The 17,039-nt window shown below is 59.7% G+C and overlaps 2 protein-coding genes across 3 annotated transcripts; one reads left to right on the forward strand and one right to left on the reverse strand.

Moving 5' to 3' along the window:
• Window positions 1-551: 551 nt before the first annotated feature.
• Window positions 552-8,838, reverse strand: KLHL21 (kelch like family member 21). The gene is made up of 5 exons (XM_075437403.1): window positions 8,764-8,838; window positions 7,391-8,440; window positions 5,658-6,063; window positions 3,535-3,607; window positions 552-3,150 (listed from the first exon to the last, which is right to left on the reverse strand). Exons 2-5 carry the CDS (start codon window positions 8,409-8,411, stop codon window positions 2,857-2,859), a joined length of 1,794 nt encoding a protein of 597 aa, XP_075293518.1. The 5' UTR covers window positions 8,412-8,440; window positions 8,764-8,838; the 3' UTR covers window positions 552-2,856.
• A 345-nt stretch (window positions 8,839-9,183) lies between these two features.
• PHF13 (PHD finger protein 13) lies at window positions 9,184-13,500 on the forward strand. Of its 2 annotated transcripts, XR_012765690.1 has the most exons (5): window positions 9,184-9,315; window positions 9,638-9,739; window positions 10,001-10,553; window positions 10,960-11,892; window positions 12,218-13,500. XR_012765690.1 is itself a non-coding variant. In XM_075437408.1 (4 exons), the coding sequence occupies exons 1-4, from the start codon at window positions 9,277-9,279 to the stop codon at window positions 11,184-11,186; spliced, it is 921 nt and encodes a 306-aa protein (XP_075293523.1). In that variant the 5' UTR covers window positions 9,184-9,276; the 3' UTR covers window positions 11,187-13,500. The 2 variants fall into 2 exon arrangements, 1 of the variants encoding a protein (XP_075293523.1); XM_075437408.1 differs by having other exon boundaries at window positions 10,960-13,500.
• Window positions 13,501-17,039: the final 3,539 nt, after the last annotated feature.

Genomic DNA, 17,039 nt, shown 5'->3' on the forward strand with positions numbered 1-17,039 from the left:
ACGGCTGGCGCTCGCCTAGCGCCGGCAGTTCTGCCGTGGCATCTGAAAGCTCGCGATGAAGCTTACCTTCCCCAAGGGAGTGCGGCTCTGCCCCTTTCCTTGAACGCTCGCCGAAAGGATCAGCTCCTCTGTTAAATTTGTGCCTTGTTTCTACTTTGTTTTGTCGAGCTTCGGCTGCTTCCGACTGTTTCTTTCCCACATTTCTCACCGTTGAGATAATTTAGCTGCTACTTAACTTGAAACACATTGTCTGGAGGAGCCGGACAATGCTCCGAGCTCCTGTTTTTCGCTGTGGGGATGTGTATTTGTCTGCAGTAACGCGCTCCGGGGTTGCTGTGACACTGAGAACCCTTTCCCGAGTACTCCCAGGGTGGGGAAGGTCACCGACTGTGCCCGTGTGCCCCGAAGTCGCAGCTGCGCTCTCCCCCTTCCCCCTTCCACTCACCACGAAGGCAGAAAGTCTCTGGTTTAAACGCACCTCGGGCCTGGAGTGAGAAACGTCGCGGTGAAAACTTACTCCGGTCATCTTCCCCTCAAGGACGACAGAGAGGTTTATGCAACTTGTTTTATTTAACTTGACTGCTGCAAGTAAATTCAAAAACAAACTATGAGAATAAAAATACATTATCTGCGAATGTAAAATGCCTTTGTTTCAAAGGATGGTATTTGAACTGTTATCAAGGGTTCGGACACAATGAATTTTACAAAAATTAAATACGGATCCGTAACTGCTCAGCTGGTTGGGAATCGGGGGGGGCGGGTCCAGCAGCGAGCGCTGCAGCGTGAGGTGGCGTGTGCACGCTATTTATAGTCCAGCATAAATACCTCGGCCTGCAGCGCGAGCTCAGCTGCGCGGCGCGCGCCGTCACGCCCCGGGGACGCGCTGCCTCGCCTCGCCGGTTGCCTCCAGCGCCCAAGAGCTGCCCCGGACCGCGGGGCCCTGCAGGTGCCCCCGCTGCAGCAGTGCCGGGGAGGGTTTGGGACGCGAGGCCCCGCCACAGCCCCGTGCCGGCATGCGGGGTTTCAAGGCACTGTCAAAGCTTCGGAGCGGGAGGACGGCCCAGTTCGGGAGCGCTTCCCCAGGCGCCGCAGCTGAGGAGCTCGGCACGGCACAGCGTGAGGGGCAGAGCGGCTCCTCTGGAAGCTGCGAAGACGCTGAGGTGGAGATGGGGCTGCGACATGTCTCCATCCACGGGCGCGCCAGCAGGCATGCGATCCAAGTGCATGGGCTTCCCACCTCTGAATTAAGTTCAAATTTTTTTTCCTATTGGTTAAAAATGTAAGACGGAAAAAGTGAACGCATCCGGCCAGCGCTCCAGCCGTTGTGTACACGCTTCACAGCTTTCCTGAAGGTGCGGCGCTCGTTTTCGGCCGAGCCATGCTGCAGTTTTACCTGTTTGCTTGTTCAAGAAACATTCCACGAGTGAACTGCACGCAGCTTCTCTTCAGCTAAGGTAGACAGAGGAAATACAGCCCAAGCTAGCTAGGTCACTTGGGCGAGCATAAAGGCAAATCTTACAGAGGCCAAAAAAACCAGCAAACCCCAGACAAAAAGAAAAAACTCCTAAAATAACTACGCTTTCAATCCACACCACTCTGGCTAACTCCTACACCTTCACCCAAACACCTCAGTGCCGGATCCCGAGGGCCCCTGCCCAGGTGCGGCGGGTTCCTTCGCGCGAGGCGACGCACGGAGCAGCAGCTCTGCCAGGCAGCAGCGAACCCCCGGAGGAAGCTGCGCTCACCTTTCCCCACGGGCTGGGGGTTTTCTGAACTAGTGCAGCACCAGCTCAGCTCCTTTAAAACGGTGGAAATAAAAACTCGCCCTCACTGCACGGGGCCTGTCTGCCCGGCCGAGAGCCCAGCACAGGAGAACCCGCGGCGAGCGAGGAGCAGGTTTTGCTGCCCAGTTCAGCCCTGCTGCCAGGCAGCCCCACCGCCGCGGGGAGGGAGAGCGGCTCCTCGCCGGGGGCTCGGCCGCCAGCCCCGGGAGTGGCTCCTGGGGCCGGAGCGAGGGGCAGCCGCTTCTCCCCTTCCCCTGAAGGAGGGCGCAGCAGGGGCGATCGGAAACGAAACCAATCCAGCTGTGAGGATGTGACTGAAAGATAAATAAGGTTGTTTCTTCTTAGAAGGAAAAAGTGCTTTTCTAGGAAGGGATGGAAAACAAATACCTGCAAAAGTTTAAATGCTGCAACTTAAAAACCCCACCAAAATACAGGAGGAACTGAGGTTCAGACAAAGGGAAAGGCAAAGCTTCATAACCCAGCCTCAGTGAGATCCCTGCTATGAGACATCTGCTGCTGCTGCAGGCATGAACGGGAACCGAGGGCCGTGGCGGCAGGGCAGGAAGGGCCGTGTCCTCGTGTTGGCCTCTCGCCCCTAACAGGCCTCCGGCGCTCTGGGAAGGCCTTTCCCCCTCTCACCACGCAGAGGAAGACGTGCACAGGAGGTGGGGACCAGACCACCGTCCTACCAAACAGGTTCCTCCCTAAAAAGAAACTGAAGAACGGAGTCTGGTGGCAAGGGAAGCGTTACGGGGTGAAGGAGCGCCCAGTGAAAGGTGTCTCAACACACGCGGTGAGCTGCGATGCTGCGGTGCCGCTCGACGCAACGCCTTTCCTCAGGGTTCACCTCCTGGGTCTCTGCGGGCAGAGAGGGGCCGAGGGACGCCGCAGCGGAGGCCTCGCTGTCTGCCGGCCGCGGTTCCACAACAGCTCCTTGCACGCTCACAGTAACTCCCTCTACGATCAGTACGTTTTTGTTTCCAAGCACCAGTTTGCCTCTGCCTTCTCTCAAAGCAACACTGGTTCTGGATAACGAACACGCGTCGAGCCAGGGGCACAGCGCCTTCCCCTGCTAACGAAGCTCGTTAAGGTTCTGGTTGTGGAGGTTCTGGTGCTGCCTGCTCAGGTTGATGGTGTTGTCCAGCGCGATGCCGTCGTCCTCCTGCGTTGTTTCCGGCATGAACTGCCGGAATATGCTGACGCTGCCATGCCAGAAGATGGGCTCGGGCAGTCGGCCCACCACGCTCCACGTTCGCGTCTCGGGGTCGTAGGCTTCCAGGACATCCGAGAGTTCAAACGTGTTATCATAGCCCCCGGAGACATAGAGCTTCCCGCCGAGCACGGCCACGCTCCCCCCCACGTGAACCTGCAGTGGGAAATCAACGCACACAGCACTGAGCACGGAGGGCTCTGCCCCATCGGGCAGACGGCGAAGGTGTCGGGTGCTGTCCTGCAACCGCGCGCTCGGACGGGGCTCAGCGCCCGCCGGCTCCGCTGCGGCTCCGAGCCAGCGCTGCCCAGACACCGGGAGGAGACGGAGTCCTCTCGCTTTGCTCAGCTCGTGCGCGCTGGGCTGAACGCACGGCTGCGCAATCACAGACCAGGACTTTTTTCTTCCAGGCGACTGTGATACGCTTAAACACACTTCATGTGCAAGGGGTCAGGATCTAAAGAGCCCCTGGTTTTCCAGAGGTGAACGAAGCCAAACATTAACGCTGGAAGGCATCCAGCAGGTCAGTACGCGTCCTACCTGAAGCATGGCCGGGATTTTATCCCACTCATTCTTCGCCGGATTGTAAACATCCACTTCGGCCGAGTCATCTCTGTGGGAGATAACACAAAATTACTCCTCTGCGTTCTAAACACACCCCCACGGCGTCTCCCACCTGCCCGAAGGAGGGTGACAGCGACAGATGAGGGACATCGCGCTGACACAGGAATGCGGAGGGGACAAGGCCAGGGCAGCCGGAGGAGCGCTGCCAGTCACTCCAAGACAGTCCTGTTGCAGAGGGATTGAAAGGGCTGCAAGGAGCATTTTATCATCACCACAGAACGGCTGGAAGGGACCGTAAACCTCATCCCGCTCCACCGCCCGCCGTGGGCAGGGACACCTTCCACCGGACTGGGCTGCTCCACGCGCCGTCCAGCCTGGCCTTGTCTTTGTATCTATCGCGACATTGCACACCGCCACGCATTGTGCGGGTGACAAAGTGCTGCTGTCGATTGCTGACATGAATCTGAGCAGGGGAGGGGGTGAAAATAAACGAGAACTCCCACCTACAGCAGCAGTGTCTCTTTAGCAAACCACAACATCTAGAAACCTGTCTGCTAAGCCCGGGGCGCGCCGTGGGCCTTTCTGGTCAGGCTCTGGACAGGCACTCCTACGGTACCCATACTATACACACTCTAAAACAGTTTCTTTAGTTTGAGTTAGTTTAGTGATGTACCTAGCACTGAACTGAGATTCACCTGAACGAAACATCTCCAACATGGGCACACACCAGCGAGCGCTCCGCGCCCCACGGAGCTGCACCAAGACCCACCTCTCCTCCTCAGAACTGCTCCAGACCAAGAGCCGGTACCTGCCTCGGGACACCGCACTTGGGACTGACATGCTGCTGCCGAGCCGTCTGTCCCTGGAAGAACGGCTGCTGCCCACCGTGCTGCCGTGACCGGCAGCAGGCGAAGCGGAGACCCCGACGGACTGGGAGGGCAGGGCCAACCAGGACCTGCTGCCCCGGCTCAGGGCGAGCTCCAAGCAGGACGCAGCCGCAGACCCACCTCGGCCCCGCTGCTGTGCCCTGTCGACAGCGATAAAACTCGCCCCATGGAGGGGACCGTCAGTCAGAAGCGTTACTCTGAGCTATTTGACACTAACCGACTTTTATTCGTAACCTACTCCGCTGTCCTCCAAAGATGATCTCACAGCTTTACACAGAGCAGCAGCCCACGTGCAGCACGTGAAATGAGGGGATAAAAACCTGACCCCAGTAATCTCCTCATTAACTCCTGCGTAAGTCATCAGAAATACTGAAGCGTCGATCATCAGCATTTTAAAAAGGGTAAGAAAAAGGAGAACCCGTAGGATCGGCTTGTGTCAAGGAGCCTAACGGCCAGAGCACCCCGCCAGTGTTTACTGGAAACCCGCTGACTCAGACTGCCACCCGCAAACAACTGCCAGCGACCCAGACGCGGGGCTGAACTCACATGAACCAACTAAAAGGTCCGGGGCAGAAGCTGCTACTCCATGCAGAGCCAAGAGGAGATGGAAAAAAGAAGTGTCTGGAGGCTGTCAGAGAAGTCTATGTTTGCTCAGAGTCAACACAACAAGACGAAATGCTGCAGTCCCAGCACGCCTTTCAGTTTATTTTTAATTGAGTGGATAACTGAAGTGCCTGCGCCACCAGGACAGCTTCGGATGGGTAATTAAGTCCCAATTTGGAAAGGTGCTTAAAAATAGCGACCAATCACTCCATCTTCAGTCCCCTTATCTCTGCTGAGACGGAGGGTGTCCTCTCCTGCGCTACAGTTTAACGTCTTCTTGGAGCTTACTGGCTTATTTATAGCAACCCGGGGGGCTGAACCAGAAGCCAAACCAAGACATCTATTTCCAAGCAGCGCTGCTGGCTTCAGCCAGACTTTCGCCTGGCAGCTGCCCAGCCCGCCGGCTGAGATTCAGACAGCTTAGCACAATTTGGAGCGTAGCTCTTCAGCGGCTTCGCTGTGACAGAAGCGAAGCACAGCAGCGTGGCGGTTCGCAGCCCCCCCCGCAGCGGCAGCACCGCTGCGCCCTCCCGGCGCGGCGCTCTCCTACAACCACCCGAAAATCCGCACGCCCTCCCGGGGAACGCTGGACGTGCTCCTGCTGCTCACCTGACGAAGTACATGAGGCCATTGAGGGTGACGGTCTTCGGGGCGAAGGACCAGGGAGGCAGGTGGCCGCAGTTCACCAGGGACCACAGGTCGCTGTCGGGGTCGTAGCACTGCATGACCATGGACTCCTTGCCTGCCAGGGAGCCTATGGCGAAGAGCTTGCCCCGGCAGGCGGTGGTGGAGCAGTTGTCCATGGGGTAGAGCATGGGCTGCAGGGCCTCCCAGCTGTCCAGCGAGTGGTCGTAGCGCTCCGTGCTGTCGGAGGCGATCACGTACAGCAGCCCGTCCAGCACCGTGGAGCTGTGGTACTCTCTGGCTTTCAGCATGGGGGACACCTCCGTCCACTCGTTGACGCTGGAGTTGTACCTCCAGACGCAGTCGTACAGCCTCGAGCCGTCCGATCCCCCTGCGGCACAGCACGCCCCGTTTCAGAGCGGGTCTGCAGAGCTCAGAGCTCCGCGGGGCAATGGAGGACAGCGCTTGGCTCGGGACCGGGGTCTGCGTTACGTCTTCCAGCTACACCTTCGAAACACCCGCGGGCACTTTCTGCTTCCCAGGGCCGAGCACTCTGTTTCGGTGCTGGGGGGCACAGCAGCGTGCACAGGGAGGACTTTAATGGAAGTTTCGCACTGTTTCTTTCCCAGCAAGCCAGGAAGGATTTCTCCCACGTCCTTCCCAGTCTGTGCTCAGCCACGACTGAGAACGAGTCTCCCAGGTTTGACCACCTCCATCCTTCCAAACAACCCTTTTCTTCCCCGTTCCGCCTGCCCTGCTCCATCGCTGTCCAGAAGCTGCTGTGACGCAGCAAGACTCACCGGTGCCCGGCTGCCAAGGCAGCGTTCCCACTGGCAGCGCGGAGCCTTCCAGCCCTCCTGACACTACGCAGAGCCACCGCGGAGCCCCAGCAGCAGCGGCCGCCTCGCCGACGCACAGGGCTCCCGGCAGCGTCGGCACCCCCGACCTGCTGGGACTGCTCCGGAAAGCTGCCCCGGGACGTAAGAGCGTCCAGACAACCAAGCTGTCTGGAAGCCCAGCTTTTTCACAACCCTGCCCTCAGAGCAGAGCCTTGTTTCCGCCCCTGACCAGAGAGCAAACAGTTTTCCGTTCACCTGCATCTGACCTGCGCTTCAACCCCCTGCCAGCGCGCCCTGCACACGCTGTTCTGCAGCGCCCGGTTTCTGGGGCCTTGGTTTGCTATGGCTGCCTCAGGGCGGCCGCTCGCGCTACGGGGACGCAGCTCACAGGGGACACGTCCGCGTCACCTGGGCAGAGGAACGACAGCGGGAGGCAGGGTGCGTGCTGGGGAAGGCGCTGCCTGGCCGAGGAGCCTGGGGCTTGCTGACGCGTCCTGGCCTCGGGGACACGCTCGGCTGCTGATTCACGGGGCGCTGCGCCCAGCCGCCGCCCTCACAGCCAGAAATGCAAAACCCTCTCAAGTCCCTCCTGTCCCCCTGAGCGAGCCGCCAGAAAGTTCCACCCGTGCAAGACCTGTGACTTCTGCCCGCGTGCCCAGGAGCATTAGTCACGACGAAATGCTTCCTGGCTTGGGGCCAGCTGCTAAATGCAGCACCGGCCCCAGGAGCCCCTACGCCTGCCTTCGGGCTGCGGCCGCTCGCAGCCCCAGCAGCTCCAGATTCCCTGGGACCCCCTGAAACGCCGACTCTCACTGCTCGCGCCCACGTGGCCTCACGGGAAACCTCAGCACTGGCGCGCCCGCACCCCGCACCCCTTACCGGTGACGTAGATGTCGTTGCCCAGTGCGGCGACGCTGTAGCCCCCGCCCAGGTGCTCGGGGAACTCGGCCAGGTAGCGCCAGTGCCCGGTGCGCGGGTTGTAGCAGTCAACAGTGACGAGCTCATCGCAGTCGCGGTCGCAGCCACCGACGAGGACGAGGATCTCGGCGAGGCCGGTGGAGGGCCGGGGGCGCATGCGGGCGCAGGGCCCGCGGTCGTGGCGGTCAAGGCGGGCGGCCTGGAAGTCGCGGGCCTCGCGCAGCAGGCGCAGGCAGGGCGGGCAGCGGGCCACCAGCGGCTCGCCCTCCACGTGGGCCAGCAGGTAGAAGCGGCGCACAAAGGGCAGGCGGACGTGGGCCAGGAGCTGCGGCAGCAGCGGGGCGCGGGCGGCCGGGTCGGCGCGCACCCAGCGCAGCGCCAGCTGGAAGGCGGCCTCCTCCTTGGGCACGCAGAGCCCGTCGTCCCGCAGGTAGGAGAGCAGGCGCGGCAGCGGCAGCCGCTCCAGCTGGGCGCCCAGCTCGCCCACGTGCCGCAGGACGAAGCGGTGGGCAGCGGCCGCCAGCGCCGGGCAGGCGAAGGCCTCGGCGAAGTCCTGCATGTCCAGGGCGTTGGCGGGCTCCAGCTGGCGCGCCAGCCAGGCGCCGCAGGCCTCCTTGACGGCGGGGAACTGCAGCAGGTCGGCGGCGCGCAGCAGGCGCTCGGCGATGTCGGGGCCCAGCCCGCCCACGCGGCCGGTGTAGGCGAAGTCGAGGAGGCGCGCCAGGCACTCGGGCTCGACGCCGTGCAGCCGCACGCGCTCGGCCCGCGCCTCGCGCAGCGCCCCGCCGAACATGGCGCGGAAGTAGCCGGAGGCGGCGGCCAGGACGGCGCGGTGCGCCCCGAACTCGCGGCCGCCGGCCACCACCGTCACGTCCAGCAGGCTCCGCTCGGCCCGCAGCGCGCTCAGCCCCCGCAGCAGCGACACCGCGTGCGCCGGCTCTCCCGCCGCCGCTGCCGCCCCGCCGCCCGCGCTGGCCGCCATGCCGTACGCTGTGTCAGCCCGAGGGCAGCCTGCGGGACGGGGAGAGAAAAGAAGGAAGGAGCGTTAGGGCCGGGAGCGCGGCCTCGGCCCGCGGCGCCGATGAACCGAGCGGACCCGGAGAACAGCCCCCCCCCCACCCGCCCCGCCCCGCCCCGCAGCGGCCGTTGCGTAAGGCCCGGGCGCTGCCAGCCGCCCTCCCCGCCCGCGCTCGGCTTCCCGGGGTCCGGGCGGGGCTGCGGGAGCTGCAACCGAGCCCCGCGCCCGTCTCCCGGCTCCCCCGCCTCGCTGCTCGGCCCCGCACGCCCGCGGCCCCGCCCGGCCCCGCGCACCGGCCCCTCCCCGCGTCACGCACGCAGGCCCGGCGTCACGCACGCAGCCCCGGTGAGGGGCGCGGCAGGACCCCGCGGGCAGCGCTCCCTGCTCACGGACGAGCGGCGGCTCCCCGACCCCGACCCGCGGCTGCGCGCTCCGGGACCGGGCCTGGCTCGGAGCCCGCCGGAAGGCGCCGGGAGCCGGGGGCAGGGCCCGGGGACACGACCTGCCGGAAAGGGGGGGGGGCTGCCCCGCTGCCCCCGGGCCCGCCCCGCTGCCCCCGGGCCCGCCCCGCGCCGAACCCCCTCTCCGCGCTCACCGCTCCGCCCCGCGCCCGCCGCTCCCGCAGCGCCACCGCCCCGGCCCCGCCCCGGCCCCGCTCCCGGCGGCCCCCGCGGCTCCCGGCGGCCCCCGCGCGCGCGGACTACGGCTCCCGGCAGGCCCCGCGCGCGCGGCCGCCCCCTCGCTGCCTCCCGCCGGTACCGAGCGGCTCGCGGGTGTCGGCGCTACCCGGGAGCCGCCGTCGCCCGGGCCCCGCCTCCCGCGCCGGGACATGGACTCCGACTCCTGCGCCTCCCCGTTCGCCCCGGAGGTGAGCCGGGGCCCGGGGGGGGGGTGGCGGGGGGGCGTCTCCGCCGCTCGGCCCGGCCCGGCCCGGCCCGGCCCGGCCTGGCCTGGCCCGGCCGCGGGTGCCCGCTCGCCGCCGCCGCGGGGCCGGGGCCATCTTGTGCCGCCCGGGCGCAGAGGGCCGGGGCGACGAATGGCGGCGGCGCGCCCCGCCGGGTGCTGCCGCGGGGGGGGCGGCCCCGCCTGAGGGCCGGTACCGACACCGGGGGGGGAGCGGGCGGGGCGCGGCGGTGCCTTAACCCCCTCACCACCCCCCCCCCCCCGCTGAGCCCTTCCGTTACCCGCAGGACTTCTCCCCCGCCTCTCGGCGGCACCGCACCGTGGAGGACTTCAACAAGTTCTGCACCTTCGTCCTGGCCTACGCCGGCTACATCCCCTACCCGCAGGAGGTGAGGCGGCACCGGGCCCCGGGGGGAACCACAGCGCGGCTGCCGTGACTCGGCCCCCGGGGCAGAACCGGGGGCGGCCGGGAGGGGGCCGGGGCCCGGGGGGGCCGGGCGGCCGCTCTGCCCGGCAGAGACCCCTGTGGAGCGTGCCGGGGAGCGGGAGCCGGCGCTTGGGCGAGGTGGGACACGCGAGGCAGCAGGCGCCGTGCCCGGCACCGCACGTGACCCTGCTCTAAGTTAACGCTTTTATCCGACGTTTTCCAGGAAGCGCCGCTGAGGAACAGCCCCAGTCCCCCCAACAGCACCGGGGGCACGATTGACAGCGATAGCTGGGACCCGCGGTTCAATGACATCCCCTCCGCCGTCTCCCTGCCCACCAAGAACAGGAAGAACTTCAGTCAGCTTAAGCGAGCGAAACCGTACGGTTCCCTGTTCCAGCGGGCAAAACCCGGCAACTTCCTGCCGGAGCGAAAGCAAATCGATAAGATCAGGAAGAAGAAAAAGCTGAAGAGGAGGGAAACGGAGGTGTCTGCGGAGGAGGACTACGAGGAGAAGCTGCTGGAGCTGGAGGCGGAGGACTCTTACGCAGAGACGCCAATGAGCCCCTCGTCTGAGGGCGACCCTCCGTCTGCGGCCGAGCACTGCTCGGCGTGGGACTCTGACACGCCGTCCAGCGTCTCCTACCCTGCCGGGGCAGCTGAGCAGACGGTGGAGATCCAGAGCGTGGGCAAGCGAACGGTCATCCGGCAGGGCAAGCAGGTGGTCTTTCGGGACGAGGACGGCACCGGGGACGACGAGGACATCATGGTGGATTCGGGTAGGTGGCCTGGCTGGCCGGGTGGAAGCGGGCTGCAGCTGCCCATCTCCTCGGTGCTTTGCATGTAGCATGAGGACGACGCCAAGGCGCGCTGCCTGGACACAACTAAGCAGCGTTTGGGTTTTCGGAGGGAAGGGAGGCGTTGGTTGGCTGCTTTTGCAATAAACCGAGTGAAAAGCTGCCGCGTTATAGAAGCAGCCGGTTCTCCTCTCCAGATTACGGCTTCTCTTGTACTGATGAGAGTCTCTGCCCGCGTGAGACTAGTTTCTCTTAAGACCTGGAAAAATCAGCGAAGTACCCGTGTGTGAAACCCAGGCAGTTAATTTAGTGTGAGAGGAGAGTAAACTGCCGGCGCAGGCAAGAGGTGTTGGCGGGTAAAATGTAGCTGTGCTGTCTCTCTTTGCAGATGACGACTCGTGGGACCTGGTCACCTGCTTCTGCATGAAGCCTTTCGCCGGGCGGCCGATGATCGAGTGTAACGAGTGCCACACCTGGATCCACCTCTCCTGCGCCAAAATCCGCAAGTCGAACGTCCCGGAGGTCTACATATGCCAGAAGTGCCGGGACTCCAAGTTTGACATTCGCCGCTCGAACCGCTCCCGGACGGGCTCGCGCAGGCGCTTTCTGGACTAGGCAGAGGCGTGTGCTGGCGCGCTGCGCGGGCGGGTGGGCGGGCGAGCTGCAGGGCTCCCCGGACTGGTGCTGCTCCCGCCGAGGGCTGCCCGGCAGGCCTGCCCTCACAGGGACGAGGGGTCGCCTCGCTGGGGGCAGCCAGGGCTGGAAGGGGCTGACAGGTCAGAACTGCTGCTAGATACCGACTAGCTCAAGGGATGGACTTGAGCTCTCTGGGTTCCGTGGGGTTTTGTCTGGTTACAGCTATGAATTGGGTGACGTCTGGGGAATGTAGAGTACCTTTGCCACATAACTTTTCTCATCCCATTGGGAAACCACAAACCTTCTCTGTCCTAGGAAACTCCTGCTCCTGCAAAGAGGGAGGAGGAGGGAATCTGTGTGAAGAGTCTGAAAAGTAAATGGCCACGTGTTTTAATTTTAATGTGATATTATACCTGCCCCTTTGTCCGTACATATCGATCTTAGATATTCTAAGGCTCCGTAGGAGGGGGCATCAGCACATACTGACCTCCGCGCGATCTGCCTCCTCTCCAGCGGGCCCGGGCAGCAGAGGAGTCCCCTGACTTGGCAGTGTTCAAGTGAGAGTGGGACTTCTTCCTGCACCGAGGGACCGGCGCGTCTAAGGGAGGAGAGCAGCCCTCTTCCTGGACAGGCAGCGCCGGGGATTAGCAACACCGGATTTCTTCCTAGGACGTCTCTTCTTACGGTGATTTTTCGTGACTTTGTTTTGCATGATCAGCTCAAATGTATGTATGGGGGGATGCTGTCTGCTCCGTTTCCCGGCCTTTCGTTAAGCTCTAAGGTGCTGTTTTGAGAAGACGATGACTCTCCCTTTTCTCAGCCCAGAATTCAAATGGGGACTTCAAAAGGGGCTGTAGTAAACTAGAACCTGCCAGGTCTGCTTTGGGATTTGATCATTTCCATCCAAGTACTACAGCTGAGTTGACTTTTGGTTTTGCTGTTTGTTTTTTGAGACTGGATTTGTAATCAAAAACCCGGAATCTTTAACCTGTTGGTTGCACATTACACAGATGAAAGCAGATGCAGGCTATGCCGCTAGCGAGGTGAAGTGCAGCCAAGATCCACCCGGTGCGGGGGAGGACGGGAGAGCGCCGAGGCCCCCCGCGGTCCCTCGACGAGACTCCCTGGGGCCTCAGCCCGAGGGAAATCCATTCAGAAATGCAACAGGGAGTCACAGCTCGTACGCAAGGTCACCGAGATGACGGCATTGTTCCTCGACGGCCAAACAAGCGAGCCGTGTGTATCGCAGAAATTTGGCCTAACGTTTCGAGGTGTTTCTCTGAAGTTAACACCTGATGAACAATGGGCGCTCTGTCCGGTGAGACCATGAGGCACGGGGAGTCGCTGGCTGGTGCTGCGGCCGACACAAGACTTGCTGTGCTGGTAGGAGTGCGCCCGTGCTAGTCCCGCAGAGACGCTGCGCTAGACCACCGCCTGATGCGAGTTCTGGCCTGTCAGGAGGCGCATCCTGGAGATGACCGAGGGCCCTTCCAGGACACAGAGCCAGGCGCGGGGCGGCCAAGGCTGCAGGCAGACAGCCCAGCCCCGCAGTGCCCTGGGGCTCTGGCGTGGGACGCGGGGCTGCGAGCTGTCTGCCAGCCCACGTCAGGCTGATGGGGCTGCACGGCGTGCAAATGTTCTTCTGTCGCACTTCTTTATACAAATCCTGTTCCGCCAAGCTGCAGCAACTGACTCTGCGTTCTGAAAAGCAGCTCCAGCTTCTGTAAAATCTTCAGACCATGGCCGTGGTATGCTGCCTTCCAGAAGCGCCGTGGAGCCACCGAGGAGTATGCCAAAGACTTGCCCCTGACGGCTGCCTGACTGTTCTTTGCGGCCACAAAAATAACCAAAGTTCTCAAATGCTGCCGTTTCACTCTGCAAACAGAAAGGCTTTGGAAGATCCCAGTCGCGAGCTGCGTAAGGACTGGACCTGCTCTGAAAATTGGTATCTGTGTTTACAGCATGTCTGTAATTCAGCTGGACCTCCGTGGAACATGTTCCTGAAGCTTTTATGGGGGAAATGGCAAACTGCCAAGCGAACTGGCTCTTTTTCGCAGAGGTTCGACACTAGTCAATGTGACTGACTCGTCCTGTTACCTTCTCAGATTTATCACAATAGATGGTGTCTGACAAGTCCAGCACGTTACAGTATCAGCAGAGAGAAAAAAACAAAAGTAACATCTCCATTCTTTTAGTTCATCACTTTCAGCCATGTATAATTATAGTTTAATTCAGAACTTTATTTTTTCATTAAAACTGTTTTAATCAACAATTTTTTTTCTTAAATGTGAAACCAGTGAACAATGATTCTGTTTTATTCTGAACCAGGAGTCCGCTGTTATGTTCTACTGGTCTGTAAAGCAGCTGTGCCAGGTGGCAGCAAAACTTGATGCTTCAAGCGCTCTTCCCCACATGACACACCAGGTCAGGTATGGACAGGGAGTGCTGCCAACCTGCCTGTCGTGTGCTGACAGGTATCCCCACCTCTCCTTGCAGCTGTTGCTCCTTGCCCAGCCTCTGCTGTGAGCAAGGCAGGCTGGGGTGGAGCCCGGCATGGCGCAGGGCCAGGCGCGGGGCAGGGTGGAGCGACGGGACGCAGGCGATGCCCGGCGTGGCTGAAGGCAGCCAGGACGTTGCTGCGCTGGGCTCGCCGGTGGACCTGCCGAGAGGTGCGAAGGCTGGCGCGAGCTGGGGGAGAGGGCTCGGGTCAGGGTGCCTGCGGCGCTGGCAGTGCATGGACCGGGCTCCTTGGGGGGCTGTGAAGGTTTGGTGCGTAGAGGCCGGACGTGGGGCAGGGCAAGTCATGCCGGGTGACCCCCCGCCTGCCCCATCTGCCCAAGAGCCAGGTCCCTGCTGCCTCGGGAGCACCGCGGGCTGTGCTGGGTCTGCCACGCAAAGACCGGCCTGCTCAGCCAGACCCCAGCCCAAGCCCTGGGAAGCCTCTGGGAGCTGTGCTGGAGGGGAGCTCCTTCCCTTTCCACCCTGCCCCGCCGCAGGGCGGCCCCGAGGACCCCAGACCAGGGAAGGGGTGCTGGTGCCTCGGTGCCACCCCTCAGCTCCCCCACATGCCACTGCCCTGACGGCACGGCTGCTCAGCCAGCCGCCCTCAAAGCAGCAGCCTGAACACCCTGGCAAACTTCACCGATGGCTCGCCTCTTCGGCCATGGCACTGGATCAAAGTAGAAGCTAAGCTCCAGTTGCTTATGGCTCCTATTTTTATTCTATTTGTAATTTTGTATTACATAGAGTGAAGTCCCAGAGGAGTTGCAGCTGTAAAATGGCAGTTTCTCACAGAGCAGAAATGGTGGTGGTGAAAGCAGCAGTTTCTCAAGTGAGGCTATTCGTACAGTCCCTTTAAAACTTTGCACTGATAGAACATTTAGGAAGAGAGGAGGATGTGGGCTCTAGTAAGTACCGAGCAGGAGACAGAGCCGTACCTGGCTCCACGGGAGGAGAGCAGCGGACAGGCAGCGCACTCCACCGCGTGGACACAATTCAGCAACGCCTGACGATTGGGAACCGCAGGGAAGCGAAAATGGAGCTCGCTGCTTTAACTACTGCACAGAAGAACCTGCAGCAGCCTCATGGATGGGGAAGGGCACTCGCAGTACTTGAAAGGAGGGGAATGGCAAGAGTCTGAATCCTCGGGCTGATCTCGCAGGAAAAAACAAGCTATATGCATTTATGATGTTCAGCTGGAGAATGGGGCAAGGCCTGTGCCAGTATCAGTTGTGAGGGATTTCACTTTCATGGGAGTCACAAATTCAAATGTTCAAAGTTCATCTGTCCCTTGCAAAACTTCTTTGCAATTGGACAGATAATTCCGACGTGCTGAGGGAAAACAGCGTAGAGGGGGAAGGCAGGAGAACCAAGTCAGTTCTCTGACTAAGAACACAGCTGTGATTAAGAGGAAAGCACCTGCTTGACTCCAAACAGGAGGAAGTTTAGATGGTTTTTACAGCAGAACTGGTGCCTGGAGCTGTGGCTCCTTGCAGCCTGTCACTGGCTGAGACCCCTGGGACATGGCTTTCAAAGATGAGTGCACTTACAGGAAGAGAAAGGAAAGACTCTAAGAAGTAAATCCTAAACCTGTATCTCTACCTCAGGAATTTCCAGTTGAAAGCCTCTGGCTGAAAAGACTGGCATGTGTTCCCAGATCCTCATTAAGGTATTTGAAGCATTTGCTGGGTCAGAGACAGATGTGTGACCTCACATTTCTACAGCATTTTAAAGTTTGCACCCAGAGATGCTCCCCCATCGTAGTTTTTAACTGCTGGCGTGGGAACAATGTGCTCTGCCTCTCAGAAACGTTGTTTTTCAAGTGTAGCAATACCATGGGCCAGCCTGAAGTACTGATGCAGTTTTCAGAATCACATCGCCACTTCTCTACACTTTAATGTAGACAATATGCAATAAAACACTTTCATGACAGCAGAAACTATCTCAGGAAGTTGTCAGAAATGAGGAGAATTGTTTTATTGTGCACTTTTTTTTGTGAAAACAATCCTCAGTGTCATTGCTCTGCTAGATGCAGGGATATGCCAAGATTCTTCTTTGTAATTAGCAGTAAATGTCCTGTCACTGTTTTGCACTTGCTTATGCAAAACTTAATTCTCAGTACTCCTCCTGGGAGTATTTTGCCACGTCCTGGTCACTACAGACTGGCTCTCACTCTTGACCATACACTTCATGCAGTGACAAGACATGAAAAAGGAATTTCTGGTGGAGATTTCTGCTCAGTTCAACTAGTTACAGATACAAGCCATCAACAGAGGTCAATAAACAGGATGTGACAGAGGGTGCACTTACATTTACAAAACTTGCGACCCTTGCTTTTCAGGAGTTTACTTTCAAGAGTGTCCCACAGTTGCAAAGGGAATGTGGGCTACTTTTCAGCTGAATATAATTTATTGCACATTTTACATTCAATTTCAGATCAACAGAACACTGGACGTAGGCGAAATAAAATCCTGCACCAGGAGCTGGTCACAACTGAAGAGGTTTGTTTTGCTTTTAATAAAAAACAAGTGAACACCCCTTAATTGTATGAACTTTTTTGTTAGGGAGGGCGCATCTCTTTCAGACTGGCTCAAATCAGTCTGCTTTCGGAAATCTAATTCTCCTGTTGAGAGCTGAGCAAAGAGAACCACCGTTGCACAGAAAAGGGGGCCAGGTGTGTGCCAGGAAATGATTTATGGTAGTAGTTGTCAACAGCAACGATGCACTGCCAAGACACAGGGCTTTTTCCCCTCTGTCTCTCACATGTAAGCAACGAAGGCTGTTCTAGGACTCACCAAGAGCAGAACTGTGACTGAGACACAGCCACAATTATTCCTTTTCTCTATGAAAAAGCCTTGGTAGTGTTGACATACGCAGTGTGGGGTAGATACTGTAAGGCTGCCGTTTCCATCTGCTGTGTCACTAGAACAGGACTGCCTTTTTGCTGGTAAATCATTGGCATGGCTTCTGTGCAAGATTAATCCAACGAATTTATGTTTCAGGGCAGCTGAATTCTGCATTTTCAGCTTTTTACCCATTTGACATCTCTCCTCCCTTTGGTCTGGTTTACTTGTATAAACTACGTTCCTCTTTTTCCTAGAAATAAATTAGATGGGAAGTGATAGTTGCAGCATCAGAATCAAGTGAAATGAATTGCTGTCCTTCTCCCCCACTTGCTTTCCTCTGTTCTTGAAAACCTTGATAGTACACGGTTCTAGGTGGCAGAAGAATTAGTAAGACTATTATACCGCGTGTCCGTGTCTGGAATGAGCAGCTAGATGGATTCATGCTGAAGAGGTCCATGTTACTACAAAGGGCAAGGAGCTTCATTTC

This window comes from Opisthocomus hoazin, chromosome 16 (genome assembly GCF_030867145.1).
Source record: "Opisthocomus hoazin isolate bOpiHoa1 chromosome 16, bOpiHoa1.hap1, whole genome shotgun sequence".
In the NCBI taxonomy this organism is placed as follows: Eukaryota; Metazoa; Chordata; class Aves; order Opisthocomiformes; family Opisthocomidae; genus Opisthocomus; species Opisthocomus hoazin.

What these genes read in the sequence shown, in the direction of transcription:
- KLHL21 (XM_075437403.1), bottom strand. Translation starts at nt 8,411, where the DNA reads ATGGCGGCCAGCGCGGGCGGCGGGGCGGCAGCGGCGGCGGGAGAGCCG. An exon ending in GGCCTCATGTACTTCGTCAG is followed by an intron (nt 3,608 to 5,657) that starts GTGAGCAGCAGG and finishes TATCTCCCACAG; the next exon opens with AGATGACTCGGCCGAAGTGG. An exon ending in AAATCCCGGCCATGCTTCAG is followed by an intron (nt 3,151 to 3,534) that starts GTAGGACGCGTA and finishes TTCCCACTGCAG; the next exon opens with GTTCACGTGGGGGGGAGCGT.
- PHF13 (XM_075437408.1), top strand. Translation starts at nt 9,277, where the DNA reads ATGGACTCCGACTCCTGCGCCTCCCCGTTCGCCCCGGAG. An exon ending in ACATCCCCTACCCGCAGGAG is followed by an intron (nt 9,740 to 10,000) that starts GTGAGGCGGCAC and finishes GACGTTTTCCAG; the next exon opens with GAAGCGCCGCTGAGGAACAG. An exon ending in GGACATCATGGTGGATTCGG is followed by an intron (nt 10,554 to 10,959) that starts GTAGGTGGCCTG and finishes CTCTCTTTGCAG; the next exon opens with ATGACGACTCGTGGGACCTG.